This window comes from Juglans regia, chromosome 9 (assembly GCF_001411555.2).
Source record: "Juglans regia cultivar Chandler chromosome 9, Walnut 2.0, whole genome shotgun sequence".
Lineage (NCBI taxonomy): Eukaryota > Viridiplantae > Streptophyta > Magnoliopsida > Fagales > Juglandaceae > Juglans > Juglans regia.
In genome coordinates, this window is record NC_049909.1 from 21,827,224 (window position 1) to 21,852,611 (window position 25,388).

Below are 25,388 nucleotides of genomic sequence, written 5' to 3' on the forward strand. Positions count from 1 at the left end.
TCCTTTCCAAATTCGATTGTTTTAAAGAATATTCCCTCCGATTCTTATTTGAACTTGTGTTTCTACAATACTTATTGAATGTTTTAATGTTCTAAATAAAAATTCAAATAATAAAAAATAAATGGTATAGAATTTATTTCATGTTTTTATCCTTTTTACTTTAGAAAAATGTTTGGTCTAGACAATAATTTTATGCAAAAAACAAATTTACACCTAACATGATTTAATATGATCAATCAAATTGTAAAAATTTTATTTTTTCAAATTGAAGATTAAATTTAAAATGATATTGGTGCAATTTATAATATCTAAATATGGGAAAGAAACCTTATTTTTCTATTATCCTTAAATTTATTTTTAAAAAAATGATGTTAACAAGTCTATTAAACATTATTCTTTTAAATAATATGATGAAATGACTATGATACAAAGGCTTATTAATTGTAATTTTCTTTAATTTTTAATAAGATATAAGATTACCTTTGCGAACTCTTATATCCTTTTTTTTCTAAAATTTTTTACGATTTAGATTTAAAGTTGATTTCAACTCATCTTATTTAATTATTTTAAATTTTTATATAAAATATAATAAATAATTAAACTTTTACAAATATAAAAACAATAATAATTCAAGAGTAATGTCAAACATCAGTATGGGTCGTTTAGAAGGTAACAAATACTAGTATCTGTCGAACATACGGTCTCCTCCTATCCACGTAACGTCCATTCACACGTGTCAATTCTTAATTCGCTTGCCTCCGTGGCCTCCAAGCCACGTTTGCCCATCGTACCTCCCACATTACCTTTAGGCCCGGCCCCCCAAAACCCTTCCCTTCCCTTTTAAGCTCCTCCAGATCCAGTTCTTCTCCGACTAAACCATCGGATTCATTTACAGGCAAGTACCGGATTTCGATCTCTTGAATTTTATTTTTTCTTACGGGTCTTGGGTTAGTTTCTCAACCTCTACATCTCTCTCACCCTCTCTTTTACTTAATTCCAGATGTATAGATCTGTTCGATTTCCGAATGTATTCGTATATGTAATTATATATGTTGGTGGTCATGTGTAAGTCCGTGTATATAGGTACATGCTAACACGCATCAGAACTTTCCGTATGCATTTGTGTTTCTTCTAGGTGATAGTTTGTGAATTATCAAATTTCTTCAGTTAATCACGTGTTCGCGTGCATGTGTTGGTGCTCTGTATATCGCTCTCACAAATTTTATTGTGGCTGATTTGCTTGTAAATTTTATTAGATTAGTTCGGTTGTTTTAAAACGATTTCTATTTGGATTTTTTCGAACTTTTTCTTGAATATTTGAATTTTTGGTTTCAAGTTGTTTTTGCCTTTATATGTTGCTATGATAAATTGACAGGTTTGTGATGCCATGTTTTATGGTTTATTTTTTTTTAATATATATCTCTGTTCATCTGTTCGCCTTCAGTTGACAAAGGGCTCAAGAATTTTTTGAAGGCCTGGAAAAGAAGTTTCAATTTGCTGAAAATGAGACCAGTTTTTAAAATTTATATGAGGGATTTTGAGGTTTTGAGGTGTTGGTGCATTGCCAAAAACATATACCACAGCTTGCTTTTATGAAGTTTATACAAACCGAAACCAGTTCTTTATTTTTATCCACTTAACAGCTAGGAGGTAGAATTTGTATTTCTTATTGCATCATGGGGTGTTCGGCACTCTGGCTGTCATTGGAATAATCTGGGTGTATTCTTTATTGAGGACAACAACCCAGTGTTCTTCAAAATATTAGGATAATACATTAAAATTTGATTCAGGGTTTTTACAACCCTGGTTGAAACTTGAAAGTCTCACTTTTTTAGAAGGTATGTGTGACACCCATTATAGATTACCGGAAACTGGATTCATACTTTTGTTCGAGAACAATTTTTTCCATTTTCAAAAGTCAAACTGGTGTATAATGTATTGTTCATTCTGTTATGTTCTCTTACCTCTAGGAAGCACTCATCATTTTAAGCTTTCTTTTTTTTGCTATGCAGCTGTTCTCATTTCAACCACAGCACATGTTCTATACTAACAATGATGATATTTTTTGTGTTCTCCTGCTATTTATCTACAAATTAATGGTCTGGATGGCAGTTTTCATTTTAATCAAGGAATGTTTTCTATATGGAGGACATTTATTGCTTGTTTTTATCTTCTACGTTAAACTCATTTTACTCCTTGAATGACTGTGCAGGTTGGATTGAGTTAGTTTGGACAAAGTAAGATGGGAGGAGGATTTAGAGTTCTCCATTTGGTCAGACCATTTCTTTCATTCCTGCCTGAAGTTCAGAGCGCTGATAGAAAAATTCCATTTAGAGAGAAGGTCATCTATACCGTGATCTCTCTTTTCATTTTCTTGGTTTGCAGTCAGCTTCCTCTCTATGGCATACACTCCACAACAGGTGCAGATCCATTTTATTGGATGCGAGTTATTCTTGCTTCAAACCGTGGGACTGTTATGGAACTTGGAATCACCCCAATTGTGACTTCTGGACTGGTGATGCAACTTCTTGCTGGGTCAAAGATCATTGAAGTGGACAACAATGTACGTGAAGATCGTGCCCTCCTGTAAGTATCTTTCTACAACTATTTGTATATAATGTGTATTTGTGTCCCAGTTCTGTTAGCAGACATCCAAATTATTGTATTTTTTAGGCTAGGTTTACTTTGACCAGTGACTTTTATGTATCTTTTTTTTTTAACGAGTTTGATTCCTAGATTGTTGGGTGTGTGGATTATTAAAGATGTTTTTCCCTTCATAATGCTCCCTCCAAAGCACTAAATGGCCTTTATTTTTCAATGACTGCAACTGGATTGTGCAACTTGGTGTCTATGTTTGACATGATTTTTTTCCCTTTTCTTCCCAGAAATGGTGCACAGAAGTTACTTGGCATCCTGATTGCTGTGGGTGAGGCGGTTGCATACGTTCTCTCAGGGATGTACGGCAGTGTTGGCCAACTTGGAGTTGGAAATGCTATTCTTATTATCATTCAGCTCTGCTTTGCTGGTATCATTGTGATATGTTTAGATGAACTTCTTCAGAAAGGATATGGTCTAGGCTCTGGAATTTCACTTTTCATAGCTACCAATATCTGGTGAGTGTTGTAATTTCTTTGTTCTGGATATAGAATTCATATAAGCTTTCAATGCTAAGCATTAAAATTTATGTTTCCCTCATGGTTACGAATAACTTGAGAGCTTGCTATCTTTTGGGGAATTCATTTACTTCGTTGAAATGTGTATCATGAATCTGAATATTTGAAGATTTAGGTGCCGTTTGGATAGTGAGTTGAGGTGAAAGTTAAAAGTTGAATAAAATATCGTTAGAATATTATTTTTTAATATTATTATTGTTTTGAGATTTGAAAAAGTTGAATTGTTTATTATATTTTGTGTGGATATTTGGAAAAGTTGTAATAATGAGATGAGATGAGATGAAACACTTCTTGCATCTAAACGGAGCCTTATATGATTCTTTTTCAGTGAAAACATTATCTGGAAAGCATTTAGCCCCACCACTATTAACAGTGGACGGGGAGCTGAATTTGAGGGTGCTGTTATTGCTCTATTCCATCTGCTTATAACTCGAACGGACAAGGTCCGTGCTCTCCGGGAGGCCTTTTACCGGCAGAATCTCCCAAATGTGACAAACTTGCTTGCTACAGTATTGGTCTTCCTAATTGTAATCTACTTCCAAGGTTTCCGTGTGGTTTTGCCTGTGAGGTCAAAGAATGCCAGAGGACAGCAGGGCTCTTATCCAATCAAGCTGTTCTATACCTCCAACATGCCCATCATTCTACACTCTGCCCTTGTGTCCAATCTTTACTTCATCTCTCAGGTACGGGTACTTTATGCTTGTATCCACAACTTGGATTTGACCTGCTGTGTCACTGTTTAACTGAAAAATATGTATATTGTGTCTATACAGCTACTTTACCGGAGATACAGTGGAAATTTTTTGGTGAATCTTTTGGGTAAATGGAAGGAATCTGAATACTCAAGTGGTCAGTCTATTCCTGTTGGTGGTCTTGCATATTATATCACCGCACCGTCAAGGTAATTAAGAGCTTTCCCCTAATAGAGATTGAATTAAGTCTTATAAGCCATAGGTTTTGTCTGTACTTGGATATGGTTGATCATCTACGAAACCCCAATATAATAAGATGTGGACAGTGAACTCTAGCTCAGATGGTAATAACCTCTGAAGAATATAATACGGACACAATTGATAAGATAAATCAACTCTTGAATGCATGGGATACAAATGGTAAGTATATGTTAATTGTCTCTGTGTGAATGTGAGTGTGATAGTATGTTTACACAACCAATGGTGGGTCCACAACCTGCATCCTTATCCTCCAACTCATTATTATGTGCCAAAAAAAAAAAAGAGGTGCCATTTGAGCTAGCATTAATTATCAAATAAATGTATTTTTAAATATTTATAATGCTTGTTTTTAGTACAAAGATAAATAATGAACGATAAAAGGCATAATGTAAAAGCTAAAGCTAAAAATCAAAGAATGATATTACAATCCATGTTTGATATTTATGGAAATTCAGAATTCGGAAGGGTATATCTTTTGAAAAAACTATTTTTTTATTTAGAACCTTTTCTGAGAAAATTTAGTTTCTGTCAAAAAATATCAGTCTTGTATTTGACTCCTATTTTGCAGTATCTGAATCATATACATAAAATATTGATTTCCTTATTTTACCTTATTCTATGGATACGAATCCTGTATGTCTCCTACCATATCTGTATCAAATATGTACAAGATGTGGATATGGTGACTAATTGAAGAATCTGTGCTACCTTGTAAAATATGTGTGCTTTTACTCCTTGACTTAATGATGCTGTTAAATCCGTTTTGATACAATCCTATATTTTGCAGCTTAGCTGATATGGCAGCCAATCCTTTCCATGCGTTGTTCTATCTGATCTTTATGTTATCAGCATGTGCATTATTCTCAAAAACTTGGATTGAAGTTTCAGGATCATCAGCTAAAGATGTTGCCAAGCAGCTTAAGGTAAGAATTCTTGGATTGAAGTTTCTCTTCTGTATTTTGTGTGCGTGGCTCTGTGTATCTGTGTCTGTGTGTTCATGGAGATTGAATTCTTCTAGTTTTGAATTTAAAGTTGGCAATATCTTAAGGTATAGTCTATAGAAACTGGCATGACTCTAAATTGGTGAGGTAATCCTATCAAAATGATTTTGTTACGACTGTCTGAATGTATTTTTGGGTCATTTGAGCTTCCCACCTGGACTATATCCACCAAGCTACTCATATTTAAGATATCTGTATATAACATTTTGAATTGTAGAAGTTTGTTACAAAACTACTGAGACCTATTTGAAAGCTAATGATAGAAATTTGAATTATAAAAGTTTGTTACAAAAATACTGGAGGGCTGAAAGATAGGGTTGCAATTTAAAGCTGGTTGTGTTGCACAGTTTCTGCTTGTACCATTGATGCTTTGACATTCTCGTAAATGACATTTTTTAGGATGTGGGAAAGTTAGAATGTCAAACTTTTTAGTGCCATCATATAGGATGGCTATTTTTCGGGAAAAATGGAAAATAAGATATTTATTATGAATGAAGTAATATTTTCCTCACTTTTTTGAAGTTGGAAGGAAAAGAAAGTGCTATCAGAGGTATAGAATTCAAAAGTCCCCCCACCCCCTGTTTTCAGCCTATATTTTTACCATTTAAACTTAGGCTTAGGGGTAATAGTTGAGCAACAACTTGTTGCTTCAGAGGCAGATGGTAAATGGATGGCGTGGGTTTGGAATATGTCTTATGTATTCAATTGGCATATGGTCTGCATAGGCCATACCTTGAAATCTTTGTTGCCAAAGCAAAAATGTTTGTCATTTTACCTTTTGAAACTAAAAAAGAAACAGTAATTACACCCCATCTGTTTTGCATCTTGGTACTAAAACAATGTGGGACACTTGTGCAAGACAGTGAGATGCTGAAGTGATAGATAACCTTTTAGTTACAAAAATGGCAGCACGTCATTTCATATAATTTGCTGACTTTGCAGGAACAACAAATGGTGATGCCCGGGCATCGTGAGTCAAACTTACAGAAGGAGCTGAACCGTTACATACCCACTGCCGCAGCATTTGGAGGCATGTGCATTGGTGCATTGACAGTGTTGGCCGATTTCATGGGGGCAATTGGTTCGGGGACAGGAATTCTACTTGCAGTGACAATTATTTACCAGTACTTTGAAACATTCGAGAAGGAAAGAGCAAGCGAGCTCGGCTTTTTTGGTTTCTAGGCTTATTATGTCTTGTTACCGGTTATGTTTGGCTCCTTGGTGGTGCCAATGAGCTCCCTGGCAGTTTTGGTGCGCAGAGAGATTTAAGTAGTAAGGTCCTTTCCACACCAAAGACAGAGTTCAAGATGTTAGAGCCTAGGGATGGTTTGTTAGTACAACAGAGATTCGTTTCATTTCGTTTATTTGTTGTTTGTTTTTACCCTTTTTGGACATTTACCTCCCTCCCCCATATTTATTTCTCCTGTGCCGTTGGATCTATACGAATCCCTTGCATGGTTTTTGTTTTTTTATGCGATGGAAATTGCCTTTCTTTGATTCGTAGCTGCTTGGGTTTTCTTTCGCTTTTGTCGAAGGTGGGGGTATAAGCGACACCAAAATGAGGCTGGATGGTGTCGTACAAACGAGATGTTGGAAATATCGAAAATCAAACTTTTTCCTGTTTGTTTTCTTGTATATCCTAATTTTAAAATTATATCGTGTTCATTCTAAAGCAGAAAAAAAGTCCTTCAATTGCTTTTGTTGTCTTCAACTCAGAAAATAAGTGTATATTATATAATCTTTTATGACTTTGTTGAGTTTTGCTATACACACTATTTATAGTGAGATTTATTATAATTTTAAAAAATTTAAAAATACAATATTTTTTGGCACGTCGATGTGGAAAGTTTTTATATTTGTGTTGGGTGCAAATTTTCAAGGCTTTAAAAGGAAGAAACTACAACTTTGTCAATCACTTGTGCGTTCATAGTTCTTCATTAATAAACGCCTACAATACAACATTTTTCTGAGCCATCCAAATTAACTTAACCCCAAAAGGATCTCAGTGTGGGATCCTTTCTAGTTTCCTTTTGTGTGATGTTTTCCGATTAGAGAAAATATATTTTTAATTATAAATTATGTAATTATTATGTAATCGTTTTGAAAATAATGAATAAAATTAGGAGTCATATAAAATAAAAATTAATTTTTTCATAATAAACTTTAATTTTTTTTTAATAATTATATAATATTTATACGTTTTACGATTCTACGTATAATTATCCTTGTTAATTTTTGTGAAAGAGAGTACGCAAATTGTTGTGGAGTCAGTGACAGTGGGTCACAACTTGGACCGCAAATAATCAGCCGATTTGGGGATCCGCAGGCGATCAGGTCGTCACGTTTCGTGCCAGGGGGCATCGCTCGTACGATTTGTAGGCCTCATCGTTCACACGGAAGGCAACCCCCTTTTTTATAAATTTCTCAGCGATACATTTAAGACCATCCATTTACAATATCGTCACAGATTTTACTCCTGAATTACCCACACTACCCATACCCGACCCCAAACCCCACGCTCAGCTGATGCGTAATGGTAAAAAGAACCGATGGCACTACCGTAAACACTGATACCGAAAACGACCCATCTCTTTAAAATCCCAACACTTGCCTTGTATAGTATTTTCCAAATTAATTTTTGTCAACCTCTTTCGTTTTTGAGCAGCACAGCTCTGTTTTTCTCTGCCGCTCGAGAGCTCTGCCCTGCTCTCTCTCTCTCTCTCTCTCTCTCTTTCTATTTATCTGCTCTCTCCCCTCCCTGAAAGACCAACATAAACGAACGTAAAGCCGATGATCAATATTATCTGCTGCTCCAAAAGCCAACTTTCAAACTAGAAATAGGGGAAAACCTTGCTTCAAGGCATTGAAGTTATTGAAGTCGGGTCAAAAGGGATTAGTTATTTATTTTTTCCTTCCGATTACGCGAAGTTTCTTCGTAAGGTGACGCGAGGTTTAGTGAGGAAGAGGAAGTTTCGTTTCAGACTTTTATTTATTTAGTCTTCGATCATGTTTTATTTTCTTAATTCCATGAGCAGAAGATTTTGACTTTATTTATTATTCGGGTGAGAATCAGAGCATAATGGTTTTCCCAGGGTTTTGGTTCTTTTGGTGGAAAGTTTATATGTGCTGCTTTAATTTCGCAGACTCTCAGAACACTGTCCATCAACGCGTCTTTGTTTATACATGGTTGTTCTTACTTATTTTTTGGTTGTTCTTTCTTATTTTTGTGTGTACAAAACTAAGATGTTTTTTGTTCATATCTTGTGTTACAAACTACTTTCGTTCGGATTCTTCTTCTTCTCTTGAGTTCTTCTCTTAATTAAGTAAAAAAGGTGTTGCGATTGAAGTAATATTCACAACAGTTTTGGTTTCGATTGTCTGGTTTGTTTTTATGTTGTCGAAATTTAATTATTTTGTTTCAGGTTTCGATGATTTTGTTTTTGTGGGGGGTGTGGTTGCAGGGATCGTAGAGGTCGCCGTCCGAGGATAGTTGTGGAGGTGTCGTCTCTGTCGCCCTGTTTTTCTTGCTCTTCACGTTGCTATGAAGTGAAGTTGATACAATACTTTGTTCTCGTGCAGTTTTTCGAGATATTTTACGGTATGTTAATATTTCTCGCGGTGTTGTTTCATTGGTCAGTCAAATCAGGCGTTATAACACGATCATAAATTGTTTTTTTTTTTTTTTTTAATTAAAAGTAAGAAATTGACTATGATGTTTCCATGCCATAATGTACTGTGCGTGCTTTCCATCGTGGCAGTTTGTCAGCATGAAAGGGATTGACCAATAAGGAACAAATGAAATTCAAGTTATGCGTAGATATCTTTTTATTTATTTGGTGTCGTATTTGTTAATTGAAGTAATTATATAAATATATATATATTTTAAAGTATTTAGAAGTCATAAAAGTTCTATTTTCTATTACTCAAGTCACGGTCAGGTTTGGATATTAAAATTATCTTAGATTATTTGTAAATAATAATAAAAATAAAAATAATAAAAAATTTATAAATATTACTTTATTTATCAAATATAGTCTTAACAACTTTTATAGGTAATGTGCATAGCATCATTCATTAATTGCGTTTGGATGTTAAACTGAGTTAAATTAAATTGAGATGATAAAATATTGTTAGAATATTAATTTTTAATATTATTATTATTTTAAAATTTAAAAAAATTGAATTATTTATTATATTTTGTGTTAGAATTTAAAAAAAATTATAATGATGAGTTGAGTTCGATTTGATTTTCAAACGCACCTTAAAGTTACTGATATTTCGATTTTCTTTTTAGATTTAATAGATTTCATAATAAGTGATATACAACTGAACTCATAATCAACATCATTGCAAATGTTGTCTCTAAGTGGGTGGGCATTAGTGATTGAGTAATGTTATCTATACAAATTTTTTTTAAAAAAATGGGATCGACCGTGAAAAAGTTGGTAGTGTCACGCGAGTCATGGTTTTTCTTACATTTTATAAAGGGTAGTCTGTTAAGATTGTACAATTTTAGTCCAACATTATTCTTAATGATTTGGTCACTAAATGTTAATGTTAGAATTAGGCTTTAGCTACTCTCATTTGCGAGCATGCATTTAGATTCTTTTGATTTGGTGGTAACGTTGTTTTACTTTAAATTAATTACAATTCTGAATTCTCAGATTCTAATTTTCTTCCCAAAAAACCATAATTATATTTTCAATCTAAAAAAGTTTTTTAAAAAAATAGTTGACCGCTAGGCAGTCATAGGTGGTATGTGGCCATTAGCTTTGCTGCCCTCGGTCCAACGGGTGGCCAATGTAGGTTTGTGGAGGTGACTGGTCACTGGCCCCCCTTTGATTTTTTTTTTTTTTTAATTTAAAATTTATAAAAACTCTATTTCAAGTTTTCAATGGTCCAGTTTTAACTGTTCCTCATTTTCAGAAGCGACAATTTTATAAGACTTGTTTTTAAATAGTGTTATATGTATTTAAATTTAAAATTTTATAATTTTCAACATATTAATAAGTACTGACATGTGGATAAATAAATTTTTTGTAAATTTTTCTAAAATACATTTATCATTTTCCATTATTTTTCCTCTTTATAAAAACCTAACCAAACTAAATAAAAGGTAACCAAACCAAATTAATAAAAAATAAAATATATTGGGAAAAAAATGTAATTTTTTAGGTATGCAAAATGTACTTTCCCCTGCTTAAATTGATGAAGGTGAAAGTGATTGAGATTGTGATTGTCAGATTGTGAGTCGTTTTTTTCTCTTTTTTTGGTTCTCTTGGATTATAGCACTTGGCTTTACAAGGTGTAGTGGTTGAAATATTGACAAATTTCTGCTACATAAATCCGAATGTTTCTGCGAGTAAGGATAAAATACATGTTCCCGCTATGGAAAGATGATGTTTCAGCATTTATTTTTGGAAAAAATAAATATATTTTTTTCTTACTTAATGCCTTTACACGATGGAATCTATATAAATGGGACCCGCCATGTGTGAGAGAGGTGGGTTTGGAATTATCAAAATTAGAAAGGTTGGTGCTGAAATAGCCCCTTGTGTGATAAATGAGGAGGACCATAGGCCATAGAGGATGGAAGATAAAATAATATTGCTGCAGAGTAGTCATGGGGCCGACCACACATGATTTTTAATAATCTTGCTGCACAAAGTACTCATGATGGGGGCCACATGACTTTTTACTATATGGTCAATGCAGATTGCATATATAGGACATTATCTCTTTTTGTCACATTATGCAGGCTCTAGGAATCCTATGGGATGTAAAATGGACCAACATTTCCTTCTAAAATAATTAATTTTTTTTTTTATAAAATAATAGTTTAATTACATGTTAGTGTTAGATTAAATGTATTAGCATACAAACTTCTAATCATAACAAGTTATTAGTCTCATTTGCACGTGCACATGATCGATGTTTTGCGGAAATGAACCATGTTCCATATTCTAGCTTTGTGGAGAGTTTTTTTTTTTTTTTTTTTTTTATTATGGTTTGCACTAAACGTGGTATTTCTTATGCGGGCTTCGTTAGTTAAAAAGGCGCAGTGATTATACTTGTATCATCCATTCTAATTAATATAAAAAAAATAAAAAAATATTTATAAATTTTAATAAAAACTAACATTATTTGTTGAAATAATTTATTAGGCTTAGATTCGAGAGAGGAGACAAAAAGAAGAAATTGTACTTTAACTTTTGGTTCTTCCAATTACTTTTCTGTTTTTAATTTAAAAGAAGTATTTGTTTGTACATCGTGTTATAAACTTTTCAGGAACATGTCGTTTATGATCAGGAAGGTGTGCCGGGTGTTCAAGTGCGTTGTAATTAGTACTACGAACTTTAAACGTCTCTTTGAATCTTTCTTCCTCAGCTTTTCTTTCTGGTACTTTCACTGTTCTTCTTCTTTATTTTCCCGCGTCTAAATCCGCTTTTTCACTCTTTCAAAAGACTGCAAATTGGAAATTCTGAAAGGTGAAAGAGCAAAAGGAAATTCCATCCTCCATTAATGGCCTCGATCTAAGTGCATATGCTAAATCATATTGCTTTTCTCTTTTGTTCAGCACGCTCATCATTGTCTCAAATGTTTGTTCTGCTAGTACTGTAGTTTTTTCTCTTTCCATATTGCGTTTCGCTTGCATATTTCCCTTTGCTCAATCCCTCTCTTCGTCACTATCATCTTTTACGACATTTTGTAGATGGATTCCGTTAAGCCATCGGCCGTGAATCCTGCTGGAAGTAAATTGGCAAGAACGTTTGCCAAAGTTCTTCACCTTCGGATGGCAACCGGAGTTGCTCCAGTTGATAGAAATCAGAAGGTCAAGCCCCAAGAAACAGTCAAGAAAGATTGGAATGTTAGCAAGAGTGCAGCCCGGGCGGCTAGTCGGTCTCGTCCTCATGACGATCAAGAAGAAGAAGAACTCGAGAATAAGGTGGCCTTAGAAGCTGTTCTTGCCAAACTGTTTGCTAGCATTTCATCCATTAAAGCCGCGTATGCTCAGTTACAGCATTCTCAGTCTCCTTATGATGCTGGTGGGATTCAAGCTGCTGATCAAAGAGTAGTCTCGGAGTTGAAGAGTTTGTCCGAATTGAAGCAGAGTTACTCGAAGAAACTGTTCGATGCTTCACCAGAGAAGACAATGGTTTTGGCTGAAATTCAGGAGCAGAAGAGTGTCCTGAAAACTTATGAAATAATGGGGAAGAAGTTGGAATCTCAGTTGAGGCTCAAGGATTCTGAAATTATATTTCTCAGAGAGAAATTGCAGGAAGCCACCAAACAGAACAGATCACTTGAGAAGAGATTGAACCAAAGTGGGCAGTTACATGAGCTCGACAATCTTCACCATTCAGGCTTGACTCCTACCCATTTTATAACACTTCTACGGCACGCCGTCAAGTCCATTCGAAGCTTTGTCAGGTTGATGGTGGAGGAGATGAAAGGTACTAGTTGGGATATCGATGCAGCAGCAAATGCAATCGTACCGGGAGTGTTTTATCGGAAAGATGATCACAAATGCTTCGCGTTCGAGTCCTTCGTTTGCATGCAAATGTTTGAGTCTTTCAATTATCCATACTTCTCTCTTACAGGTGAATCTTTGACAGATAAGAAGCAGGAGCAACAACTATTTTTCAGGCGATTCACGGAACTGAAATCTGTGAAACTAAAGGCGTTTCTAGGCCAGAAGCTTAAATCAAAGTTCGCAAAGTTTTGCCTTGTTAAGTACTTGAGACTTGTCAATCCCAACTTGGAATCATCGTTGTTTGGTAATCTGGATCAAAGAAATCTGGTGAATGCTGGTGAATTCCCAAATACTGCCTTCTTTGCTTCATTCCTTGAAATGGCAAGGCGGGTTTGGCTCCTTCACTGCTTGGCATTTTCTTTTAAGCATGAGGTCTCAATTTTTCAAGTTAGCAAGGGGTGTAGATTTTCAGAGGTGTACATGGAAAGTGTAGCAGAAGAAGAAGCGTTCCTTCCGTCGGACGGCAAACCGGAATCAGACCCATCATCGGTTGCATTCACAGTTGTTCCTGGGTTCAGGATAGATGAAACTGTTATACAGTGCCAGGTCTATCTGTCTCGAGTTCAAACCAAGGTAGTATCCACCAAAAAACAGAGATAGCTGCACTTCAGTAAACAAAATGCGAGAGAATTATGCTTCTGTCATGCATCTTGAATTCGATCGTTTTCAATCATGTTAACCGATTTTGTATATTTCGTTTGTTTCATAAATCAATCAAAGCTGTTTAATTTAATTGTAATGTATCAGCTGGCATGTTTAGAAATAATAGAATTAATTACTATTAAGAACAATATTCTCGATGTTGATTTTATTTCAGTTCATTCGCAATGTTTCTAAACTATTACAAGTGTCTCGGTACGTTGACCAGGGAAATTATTGGTAGCGTCTGGACCTACAAAGACACGGATTGTCTAGCTGTTTCGAATCTTTACGGGACGTCGCGTGATGTCATATATGAGCTTAGACTTTTTTAAATAATTTTATTTACGTTCATGTTATGTGTTGGACAGTGGGGACGTGTATGGCCGGCCACGTGGGTCACTAGACTCTTCCATGCTCGATACTTATACCAAACCATTCTAGACTCTTCCCCACTCTTCTTCACCACTGATAGTGTGTGTATCTTATTATCTGTATTATATATATATTATTGGTGAGATGTGGGCAATCTACTAAAACAGCATCCCATCAGAATTTTTTATTATTTTTTTATAATGAAATTTAATTTTTTACAAGGGATCTGAAGGATATTTAGAATGAAAAATATTTTACGCCATCTTTCACAATACTTTATATTTTAAATGAAAGATATTTTTATAAAATAATTAATAAAAATAATATCATATTATAAAGATATTCTTATTTTAAAATATTATTACGAAATATGCTGTAAAATGGGATTATATCATTGTTGAGAATGAATGTGTAGGAAGCATTAGTTCATTACTATGTTACTAGGATCCTATCTTTCAACACTTCGAAGTTCGTGTAGGTATCATGCTCCGTATTACATCAAGCTATTTTTACAGAGCAAAAATACGTAGGTAAAAATAGCTTTATGTAATATAGATAATCTAACGGATCAGGAAGCTGAGTGCCATAGAGATTTGTGCCAGACAACTCAGGTAAATGACATTTAAGGAAATTTAAAGTGATCAGCAGCATTTATCGGTCTGCACGAAATTTATATTACTTTCTGCATCGATACATGACATTGGGTTCGTAAACGTGTAACTTCATTAGACTTTAATAGAAACTGTCCCAACAAAAAAAAAGGGAAAGTTTTGTAAACATTATGAAGACTGTCCGTTGTACTAAAGTATCTATTGGCCAACGACTCCGTCGAAGAAAATAGAAACTGTCTCGGTCCCCCTCCATCTTCTAATTACTGCTACCTTCTTTAATAGAAATGGGCCGGCTGATGAAGACATGGCATGCAATAACGTACAAATTTTTGCAATGTTAGATCGATCCATGTAACCAATTATTAATTAATACGAGTTCGTGAAAATATATTAGATTTCAATATTGAAATTTACTAAGTACTCTTTCATCTCAGCAAACTTTATTCTCTTTCAATTTGTTAGTATTAACAATATAATATAAATAATTAAATTTATTTCTTCTATCTGTTTAAATTTGTAGAATAAGTGTTGATGTCATATGATATCAAATCAGTAATTTTGAATTCTAATTTTGACTCTATACTTTATTTTATTTAATTAAATATTTTATGTAATTAAATTTACATCAATAATTTAGGCTTTTGGATCTCCTACTTGTTCCTCATAATTCTTAAACTATTTTTCAATAATGATTTTAATTAAAGTACTTCATGTGCTTGGCCAGTATTAATTAAATGAAGAGTAGAATTATTAAAAGTTATATTTAGAGTATAATATAATTGTTCAATATTTGTTATATAATTTCATATCAATATATCATAATTGTCTTATAATTCGATTCGAGATCATCTTCCACTGGCTCGTGCAGGGTAAGAACGTACCTGAATACGTACGCATTTTTATTTTTATTTTTAGAGTACTAGAGATATAGAATGAAGTAGCCAATTCTAATGGTTTCCTCCTGATCCCATGGCCTTCTCCACGGTCTCCTGGACCCGAATCCAAAATTCGATGAAGGAATAGGGAATAGTGGTACTGGTGCAGGACATAATTTTTGCTGTCGTAATGATCTAGTGGTGTTGTGATCAGATCAGCAGCATCGTTTGCAGCAGGTGAAGAGGGCAGGCCAGCCGCCGGCTCTATTAATGGACTTCTGAACTGCGGGAGAGAACAAATACAATGTAGCAGTGTTCTGATCCAAAGATGGAGCATTATTCTCCTCTTCCAACGCGAACATCAGCTTTCTGGCTTTGGAAGTGGACGCCATCGCCAAGCTGCATGATATTATCAATATCACCACGGCGAAGAAAAACTCTGATTTCAGGCGAGCCATGCTGCATGCAGGATGCATGGTGTACGTACGTAAGTAAATGATACATTGTTTCAAGTCCTTGGACGATATAATGAATATTGCATCCTCCTGCTCTCTCACCGATCTATTTATAATTGGCTTTGGTCAGATCATTATACCTAGCTATATGAAATTATATTGGAAAAGAACTCAAGAAGTAATTACTACTTCGACTTTGCATGGGAAGAAATCTTGCAGGATCCGGTACTTAATGGAGATAGATTTACATTACTTATTGTCTAGAAATTCACTCTTTCCTGGGCTTAGCGAAAAAAAAAAAAGGGATACTGGGATGAGTGTTGGGCCACTGCTGAATGTAAGAGGCTGGGAATGGTTGCATTCTGAGCAATTAATATTCATTGCGGTCTTTTTTCACTGAGGATAGCGAAGCCTTCTGCTCAAAAGGAAGTTAACAAAACAACTGGTTTGATGTGATAGGTTAAATTAAAAAAATATTTTAATTGTAAAATAAATCAATTGAATTGTATTAAATTATAATAGTTTGTGAATTTATTTTTATATCATCTTTAATTTTGTGTCCGTAACAGTTTTCTTCCGTTAATGTGACCAATTTTCCACCAGCTTTCTTTTTAAATTTATCTTACCCGGCCATGATCTGAGATAAGAAAGATAGGTCTGCTCAGCTAACTCCATATAATATTTGACAGCAATAAAAAGAAAAGAAAAAACAAGCGAAGACCGGAGTACTATATATAGTTTTTGTTTGGTTAATTTTCTTAATTTCTTTCCTAATTTTGTTTTCCTTAATTTCATATTAAAAGCTGCTTCTTATGATCACCTCTGTCTGCTTGTAGATCATCTTCACACATCGGTTTTTTGGCTTCTATACCTGCTAATACCATTACTACTTAATCAACTTAATTTATGATATCTATGTGCTATAAGATGCGTGATCCGTACGTTTATATATATGATACATGTCATGAGACATGCATAAATATTAATACATCATAATTAATATTATGAGAAGTGCTACAAGAGCCATAAAAAAAAATTCTATAAAAATAAACTCATAAGTTAAGCTGACATGATTTCATATAATATAATAAAAATAATTTTACAATCTAATATATCACGTCAAAGCACGATAATAATTTATAGATTTATTTTTATAAAATCTATTTTTGGCCAAACTAGCTAATAACATACAAAATAAGACTTGGGAGTAGGCAAACACATCATGTCGACGTAGACTCTTATGTGGATATAGAAAACTTAATAAGATCGATCACTAATAGCCTAAGACAAATACTCCTAACATGAAAGAAATTAATTAAGACTCTAACCCCACATTAGTAGACTCCATAAAATATATAGAACACTAACAACTAAAATATGTAATCTGGACTTTCCAACCGGCCGACAGTGCTAGCTATAAATATTGATGAAGTACGTAGTCAATATATATCTTCTTCTTGCCATTCATGCATAATCAGATTTCTCCAAATATAAACGTACGGGGGGGACCAACGGACACAACGTACATACGTATAACGTACAGGTGTCCGTGTCTAGTAGTGATGGCCAACTCCAGGACTCGGATGTGACTCCGACATGATACGATATTCCATCGTGGCCTTTGCTCCATATGAAGATGGTACTGGGTTAGGGTCATTGGGAACAGCTCCTGAAACGTCGATACCATCCTCCAAAGAAGGTACCTCTCGCATCGACAAACGCAGAATGCTCCGAGCATCCATTGATGGCAAATGGATAACAAAAGCGAAGAGGATGATGAAGAGCATAGAGCTCAAACGAACCATATCGAATGTTGAGAGCAGGTAGATCAATCAAGGGTTGCTGAAACTATATAAACAGAGGTAAAAAAAAAATAAGGTAGGAAATTAAGGAAGCCGGTGTTGTACGTATGGCAAATTGGAGGCCACTATCTATTTATAAACATGCATGTTAATTTGAGACTGATCATATGAAGGAATCTTTTGGTAGAGTTTTGCTGGAAGTGTACTAATTTCCAAATGACTAGATAGTGGAAGTTGAGTTAGGTGCGTATGAACTAAGGCCGCCCGCCCTTAGCACTCAAATACATGTATGGGTCCTGGGAGAGAGCTTATTCAACAAGTAGTTCTTTCTTTTTGCACCTACATTCCTAAAGCCTTCAAGCACTCATGAATTTAGGTAGAAGACCATGACTTTCGACTTTCCTGCTATCGTTACACTTGCACTCATGTATGATCAGTAACACATGTTGTTTTCACTTATTGGGGTAAGGCTCTTCCTGATTCAATGGTTATCGTGATCAGTGCAAAGGAAAGCCTTGATTATGACAATAAATAGTACTGTTCCTTAGTGCATGGTGCCGTTGTAATTGGTTGCGTCGGAGGCTTTACAATTCGATCGAGAACGCAGCCAACTGTTCTTGATCCTGCACTGAAAGTCATTGGTTTAGTAGATCAATTAATGCATGATGTTAACAAGGAGTCGATCTTAATAATTTTTAATAAACCAAGGGAAAAAAAAAAGAAAAAAAAAAAACCATTGCATGTCCCACGTATGTGTGTGTGACATAAGCATCGATAATCATATTTTATAGTTGGTGGAAAATAAATATATAATTGTATGTTTACCAGATTTAATCATTTAAAATGGATACGACAACTAAATTGGACAAAATTGGGGGCATTAATCGACAAGTCAAAACCATATGTTCGAAAGTGTCAATTATGTCGTATTAATGGGTCTATAGTATGTAGATTCATAGCATGGAGATCAGGGTGGCGCCTTTTAAACTGGGACACCATTATTGATGCTTTCGTGCTAGATGAAACACCCCCATGCATGGGATCGATATTGGAAAGCCACCGGAACCTAATAATTGCCACCTGCTTTGACCTATATTATATATATATATATATATATATATATGAGAATTGTTACAGAAGTAAAAAAATTACATAAAGTAAATTTATAAATTGATACGACTTTATGAAATCCGTTAAGTTTATTTTATAATAAAAGTAACTTTACAATCTGACATACCATATCAAGCCATATCAATTTATAAATTTATTTTTATGTAATCATTTTATGATTAAGTTATTTTCTTATATATATATTTGTAGGTCAATTAATGTGTGATGTAACCAATTAGACCCATTGGCGTTTAGTTTTCTAATTATACATGGAGAAAACCTTTTTCTTTTTCCTTATTTATATGTTTTGGTTTGAAATTTAATTTACTAATTTGTATGGAGAAAATGAATCGAGTTAGAGAGGCCTGGTCGGAATTTAAATATCAGGGAAAAATAGAAGTGCTATAACATAAATAGAAGTGTTATAGAAGTGTTATATCTTCCTTATAGCACCTATAACGTGAACAGTAATAAATAGTAATCATGTATAATAGAATATACTTTATTCTTTTAATGTAAAAATTTATGTAAACGAAATAATTAAAAATTAAATTTATTTTATATTCATAAAATATATTCTTTAATTTTAACTAATTCAATAAAAATGTTCTAATATGAACTCTCAATTTATTGCAAGAGGCAATGATGATACTCTGTAGATTTTTTGTTGGCATGTAATATAATGCTTGCCGTGGAAGGTAACTAAAAAAGTACGTGGCATGAGAGATAAAGATGGGATGAGATAAAGGTGAATGACAGTGACGCAATGAGATAAAGGATATCAGTATAATTTGTAAGTTTTGTTATTTTTAATTATACGTGTTAACGTAATATATTTTAATTAGTTTAATATAAATATTATTTAAATTGATAGTTACTCTAAATATAATATTACATCAATAAATATGAATGGATGAAAAATATATATATATATATATATTTTTATAAGAGTGACCGGATGAAAAACATTCCCGCCTTGTTTATTTTAACAATTTCTTTTAACTCATCTGTAAAAACAAACCTGCCAGAATAAATAACAACATTTAGAAATTGATATGTTAATCGTTTTAATAATTTTATTTAACTATTTATTACTACGTAGCAGAAGATGGATAAGAGATTTATCAACGGTTATTCTCTACTTTTTACAAAAGAGTTTTTCTACAAATAAGTAACTATTCACATCACACCCTTCACCTATAGCTTTTTCATAAGGTGTGGAGGTATTTTTTATAAAATATGGAGATATTTTTCATAAAGTATGGGGTGTGAAATGATAAATAGTAATTGAAATAATTTTTTCCTAACAAATATTTGGGTTTTTTCGTAGTTGTAGAGAAGGGATAACTCACTCGCTGATCAAGGAATAACAACGATTGGAAACCTATTATCGGTTCACTTCAATTACGTTTACAGACAGATTTATGGAACATCTGTTCTTTGTTGTGAATAAACTAAACACTTCAAAATATGCAGTGTAAAGCATGACCCTCGGCCTGAAAACAAAGCAGTTGAGTGTAATGATAGCTACCATATCTGTCTTTGAATCTTGGCATATTCAGAAACCAGAAGCATGGATGCATGGGTGACTACTAAACAAGAAAATCATAAACTACCGTTTTGCACTAAATTTGTAAGTGCAAGTGATTCAACAACAAATTCTTTTCAACTCAAGAAATTGCAAACAACAAAAAAGGTAGATTCTTCATTTGGTCCCGTGTCTTTTTAACTAAATAAATCAGATAACCAATCGAATCATTTCAATCCCATCTATTCTTGACAGTCCCAAAGCTCCCCTCTCTCTCTCTCTCTCTACAAAGGAGTCTCTTATAGCTCTTTCGAAGTCTCCCGTGTATAAACATTCATAACAAAGGCGTCTCATTCTATAGCCTAAGTGAAGAAGACCAGAACGAACAAGATGATAAACAAAACCACTAAAAACAATATCATCATAATCTGGCCCTTTGCACCAGCCTTTTTCATAACCATAGCCAACTTTTTCTGCAATGAAAAATGACAAAACACATTCTCATCTCTTATTCCATTCAAAAAGATTTAGAAAGTTATATAAAATTTAATCTGAAGCTGATTTTCACAGGACAGTGTAGCTTAAGTCACAAATTTCAGATCACTGGTAGGAAGCTCCTTTTTAGCAGAGTGAATATAAACAACTATAGTTTTTACAGAGGCTCACCTGAACAAAATCAAGACGATTTGATGTACTGTCCATTTCCATACCCAGTTCATCTATAATTTTATCCTGGGGCACCCAAAGATTACAAGATTTTAGTCCTACAAATCAGCAAAACCGATCCTCCAACAAGTTCGATAAAAACAGTTGAATGACAAGTTACAGATACAGTCATAAAAATGTCACTCCTGCATCGAAATTCTTAAAGGAAGCACTGCCATTATCATCTTCCAGTCATTTTCTGCCAATAGAATTGCGGTAGAGGCATTGCAAAGAACCCTGAAAAGAAAAACCCTTACCTGTGCAAGGAGCTCCTCATGTATAGTAAGCCCAACGCCTCCGATTCTCTGCACACTAGCACTAAGTTCATCTAATTCCTCATCCTGCTGCCTACAATCACCAAATTGACAAGTATCCAAAATCAAGAACAGTGAAAATCAGATTAGAAAGGATGTTTCTCAAAAAAGCAAAGATCTACCCCAAGAGATCCCTTGATTAACATGGAAGTACCCCCCACCCCCCCCAAAAAAAAAAAAAAACAAACCCAATTCTAATAGAGTATAGTGTGACCCCACATCCATTGTCTTTTCTTTTCTTTTATGTATAAGTAATATTAACTTCTTGTCTTTTCTAGTCCTAAAAGCATCACTTTAAAATATCATTAAAGTAGTAGCAATAATAAACATAGCATTAGGAAACTAAATACATTACACACAGTGGAAGTAAAAATGTTGACAACAGAACCTTCTAAAAACAGCTCTAAGGTGCAAGCCAAATAAGACGTATTGATTGCAAGGGTTATAATAGTCATCAAATACAAATGTTACATGCTATAAGATTTTTTTTTTTTTATAAGTGTATCGACACTATAAGATTTTTCATACTATAACCAAAACCTGATGGAAGCCTGAGATTTCTTTTTATCTAAGTTGTTAAATTGTAATACTCGATACAAAGTACATATTCCTTTTTTAACTGATGCCCTAACAAGACAACCAACATAGAAAATGAAGTTCAGCAAACAAAATCCAGAGAGTTCAAAGGAAAACATATATTAATGTAAGCTAAATGTAACAGTGCGGGGAAGGAAAAGTGCTACTTTATCAGAAGCATCTGTCTGTCTGATTCCGATGCTATGAGGTCATCATTGTCTTGGGCACTGTAGCGGTTAGATCTACCTGCCTGGTGTGAATCTGGCAACCTCATTAGTTCTCGGCGCATTCCACTCACACTAGTAGTGCCAGTCCCATTTAACTCCTTTCCAGCTTCTACTGCTCTCTTCATGGTGCTCACCTATTAAGTAGTCCAAACATTTAGCCACACACAAATAAAGGAAAAGCTTGTGACACAATACAATGTTTTTTAAAACATTTTCTTCTGATAGGGAAAAACAAAAAAGCAGCTGTTCATAATAAATCAACCTACAAAAGGTTTCCTTGTTATTTGTGCAAAAAAGCATAAAAAAGATGAAAGAAAAGTTGGATATTTTCATTTTGTTAGGTTAAATTAAAATGAGTCATAAGCAGCCAATGGACGAGCTTAGAACTTTTGTATATGTCCCATATACTTGGGCCATGCCTATCTATATCATAAATAAAACTCTTTGTTTATTGATAAAAAAAAAAATTAACACAACCACACCAGTCAATCTACTTTCACAGTAATAAAAATTACTTTTTTTTTTTTACAAGAATAAGAGTAACTAAATACAGTGTCCCAAGTCCACTCTCTAAAAGGTATAGCTATATGATTGATACCTGAGTACGAGCAGTGCTGGTCCATCTTCTTCGCTTTTCAAGTTCCACTTCATCAATGCCATACCAAGATGGATCCCTAGCTGCTACAGAAATTGCTTTGTCCAATTCATCCACCTTCCTATCAAGAAAGCAGGCTCAGTAGTTGCATACAGAGGTTAACTTCATGAACAAATGCAGAAAAAAATCATTAAAAAGATCTACTACTAGTGGACTCAGTAGAGGATCTCCCTTTGCAAATGAAACAGTAAGGTTTCATTGCAGGATGGGATCACAACAGAATAACAAAAACATATATTAAATTTATACCCTATGTAATCTCTCAATGATTTAATTGCAGAGTAAGTTGCATAATGGAAAGTTGGAAACATACGATTTATATTTCCCAGAATTTAGAACATGATGTAAAATTAATTTCGAGTTAAACAAGGTAATTCTAAAATTACCTGCCACTCAATGCTGTCGCAAGCAGCAAGCAGTTCCTTCGTGAGATGTACTTGCTCCCCAGTATCAGAAGGGATGCGTTCCCATTGGTGAAAAGTAGACTGCAACTTATCGATCTAGCCAGGAAGGTAATCAAATAGTAAGATAAACTTAGATAACTAATACTCCTATAAAACTACCAATTCAATCATCAACAAGTCCTAATCAAAGACAAAACCCAGATCTAAAAGTGAGGATAACAGTATCAATCTATTCTCAGATAAGCAGATATCCATAGCATTACTGATCATAAAAACGAATAAGAATGCTTTGAAAATTCAAATTAAAACCAACCACTGAATGAAAGCGAGTACCAATATAATCTAAGCACACTACTTAAACTCTGTCCGATCTTTACGGAATAAAAAGTTTCTTTAGTAAAAGTGCTGCGAACCATAACTAATTCACCAACAACTTACAGAATCTTGAATCTCCTCTTTCACTACATAAAATGGATCTTGAGCAGAAGGCATCTTGTAAGATATAACGGTAATTTAACCTATACACGTCCAGAGAGAAACTTACATTAGCAAGATTATATCATCTACATGCAGGCTGAAAAGGAGGAACTAAATATTTTACACCAATAACTCAAACAAAAGACTAGATATAGAATAACGCAAGATTTTTATCGAAATCAAAGAAATGTTCAACTTTTTCTAAAAGCAAAATTTTGAAATCTCCAGAAAGTCCGATGACAGAAAAGGAACAAGTTGCATCCTTAGTAAGGCTTATATCACTGAATCAGCAAAGCTATAGTCTTTTCAGTTATGGATTTGAGGACGAGATCTTCAGAAATTCCCAAATACAGGCGAATGATTTTGACAAATCAGGCTGCCATAGGATTTTTGAAGCTGAATAAGGGGAAAACCACAGAAATGAATGTTTATGATTGAAACTAAAACACCATGATTGAACTTTTCGAGATCAATTATTCTAAAAGTAATTGAAGACAAAAATTGAAAAGAGAATAAAGAAAACCAGTACTAAGAAGAAGGATAAAGCATCGGCGATCAAAAGATTCAAGAATAATAACATACCTGTAATTTTATGCAAAGATCAGTAAAAATGCAGACACAAAATTGGAAGTAGAAATTTAAAAAGAATAGATAGATATACACGAAAACTGAGAGATGTGGATCGTACGGACTGACCTGAAAAGGGGAGGAAGAAACTCCGACGAAAGGACGAAGATAAGAGTTTGGGCTCCTGCTTTGATACTTAAGGGATTCTGCTAGGCCCAGGCCCGTTCTCGGCCCTAATTGAGTTCATGAACCTTTTTCTCTGAGTCTCACCCAACAGAATAACAAGAAGCGTTACATGCAATTTCAAAGAAACAACTAGAATTTAATTAGTTTTTAATTTATTGATTGTTTAAGAATAGAGTTATCCCACTATGTTCCTAATTTATACTAATTTATAAGCGTTACATGGCTTATTAAAAATACTTGCCGATCTCTTTTTAAAATTTTATGATACACGATAATACTTAAGGGTGTCAAATCGTGTTTTCAGATAGTGTTCGTACTGTACCAAGTCATAAACATTCGACAATATAGTTCAACTCGAACCCGACCTGTTAAGCTAAACGCATCAAACTTTCAGACCTTAACCCAATCCATTTAGATAACGGGTCGTGTCGTATCACCTGTTTTAACCAGTTTAATAATTAATTAGAAATAAATTAACACAACACGACTCATTTAACCCGATTCATATAAATGGGTTGAACTAACGCGCATAATTCATTTGACCTGATTAACATAATTTTACATAAAAATTCAAATATGAACATAGGTTTAAATTACAATTCCAACAATAAAAACAAAAACATACTAAGAAATACTAATATTACAACTTAACAATAATAAAATTTTAATTTTGAAATAAAATTTAAACGAGTCAAAACAGGTTGATTTCGTGTTAAGCAGGTTGATCTGTTAATAAATCGTGTATTAACTGGTCAACCCGTTTTGACTCGAATCAGTTAATATCAAATCCAAACTCGCTAATTTCGTTACTTGTTCGTATTGGGTTCACGAATCGTATCACATGTTGTCATCCATAATAATATCTTAAGTGTGATATATAATATATATATATATATATATATTCACGTAACATTATTGACGTATCCTATAATTCATAAAATCTGATTTTTTTATCACATGAATGATACTATACAGGTGTTACATTTAAGACCTCAGTAGTGACGTTTCTTTGTCAAAGAATCACATTACTTGTAATTAAGAGTTCAAATGTATTATAAATAGCTGTGCATGCAACACTCCCATTAAACATATATAGGGATATTGGTATGTGCGATTGAGATTTTGTACGGTGTTTTCCTCTAAATATTTTCAATAATTCAGAATGTAAATTCTACTATGTTATACATAAACAATATATAATATTAAATATACAAAATTTAT

The 25,388-nt window shown here is 33.9% G+C and overlaps 3 protein-coding genes across 8 annotated transcripts; 2 read left to right on the top strand and 1 right to left on the bottom strand.

Annotated features, from left to right (window-relative positions):
- Positions 1–807: 807 nt before the first annotated feature.
- LOC109005819 (protein transport protein Sec61 subunit alpha-like) lies at positions 808–6,626 on the top strand. 2 transcript variants are annotated; one of them, XM_018984863.2, is made up of 7 exons: positions 808–895; positions 2,213–2,586; positions 2,886–3,113; positions 3,502–3,856; positions 3,947–4,074; positions 4,914–5,049; positions 6,070–6,626. In XM_018984863.2, the coding sequence occupies exons 2-7, from the start codon at positions 2,243–2,245 to the stop codon at positions 6,307–6,309; spliced, it is 1,431 nt and encodes a 476-aa protein (XP_018840408.1). In that variant the 5' UTR covers positions 808–895; positions 2,213–2,242; the 3' UTR covers positions 6,310–6,626. The 2 variants fall into 2 exon arrangements, with proteins under 2 accessions (XP_018840408.1, XP_018840407.1); XM_018984862.2 differs by lacking the exon at positions 808–895 and adding an exon at positions 897–947 and having other exon boundaries at positions 6,070–6,624.
- Positions 6,627–7,746: 1,120 nt separating this feature from the next.
- On the top strand, positions 7,747–13,465 carry LOC109005818 (protein GRAVITROPIC IN THE LIGHT 1-like). Of its 4 annotated transcripts, XM_018984861.2 has the most exons (4): positions 7,747–8,067; positions 8,589–8,725; positions 11,416–11,526; positions 11,840–13,465. In XM_018984861.2, exon 4 carries the CDS (start codon positions 11,840–11,842, stop codon positions 13,259–13,261), a length of 1,422 nt encoding a protein of 473 aa, XP_018840406.2. In that variant the 5' UTR covers positions 7,747–8,067; positions 8,589–8,725; positions 11,416–11,526; the 3' UTR covers positions 13,262–13,465. The 4 variants fall into 4 exon arrangements, with proteins under 4 accessions (XP_018840406.2, XP_018840403.2, XP_018840402.2 ...); XM_018984858.2 differs by lacking the exon at positions 11,416–11,526 and having other exon boundaries at positions 7,747–8,096; XM_018984857.2 differs by lacking the exon at positions 11,416–11,526.
- A 6,710-nt stretch (positions 13,466–20,175) lies between these two features.
- LOC109005817 (syntaxin-61-like) lies at positions 20,176–24,187 on the bottom strand. 2 transcript variants are annotated; one of them, XM_018984856.2, is made up of 8 exons: positions 24,111–24,187; positions 23,376–23,455; positions 22,920–23,033; positions 22,477–22,590; positions 21,819–22,012; positions 21,019–21,109; positions 20,723–20,788; positions 20,176–20,529 (listed from the first exon to the last, which is right to left on the bottom strand). In XM_018984856.2, the coding sequence occupies exons 2-8, from the start codon at positions 23,427–23,429 to the stop codon at positions 20,419–20,421; spliced, it is 744 nt and encodes a 247-aa protein (XP_018840401.1). In that variant the 5' UTR covers positions 23,430–23,455; positions 24,111–24,187; the 3' UTR covers positions 20,176–20,418. The 2 variants fall into 2 exon arrangements, with proteins under 2 accessions (XP_018840401.1, XP_018840400.1); XM_018984855.2 differs by having other exon boundaries at positions 23,997–24,112.
- Between the last annotated feature and the right edge of the window lie 1,201 nt (positions 24,188–25,388).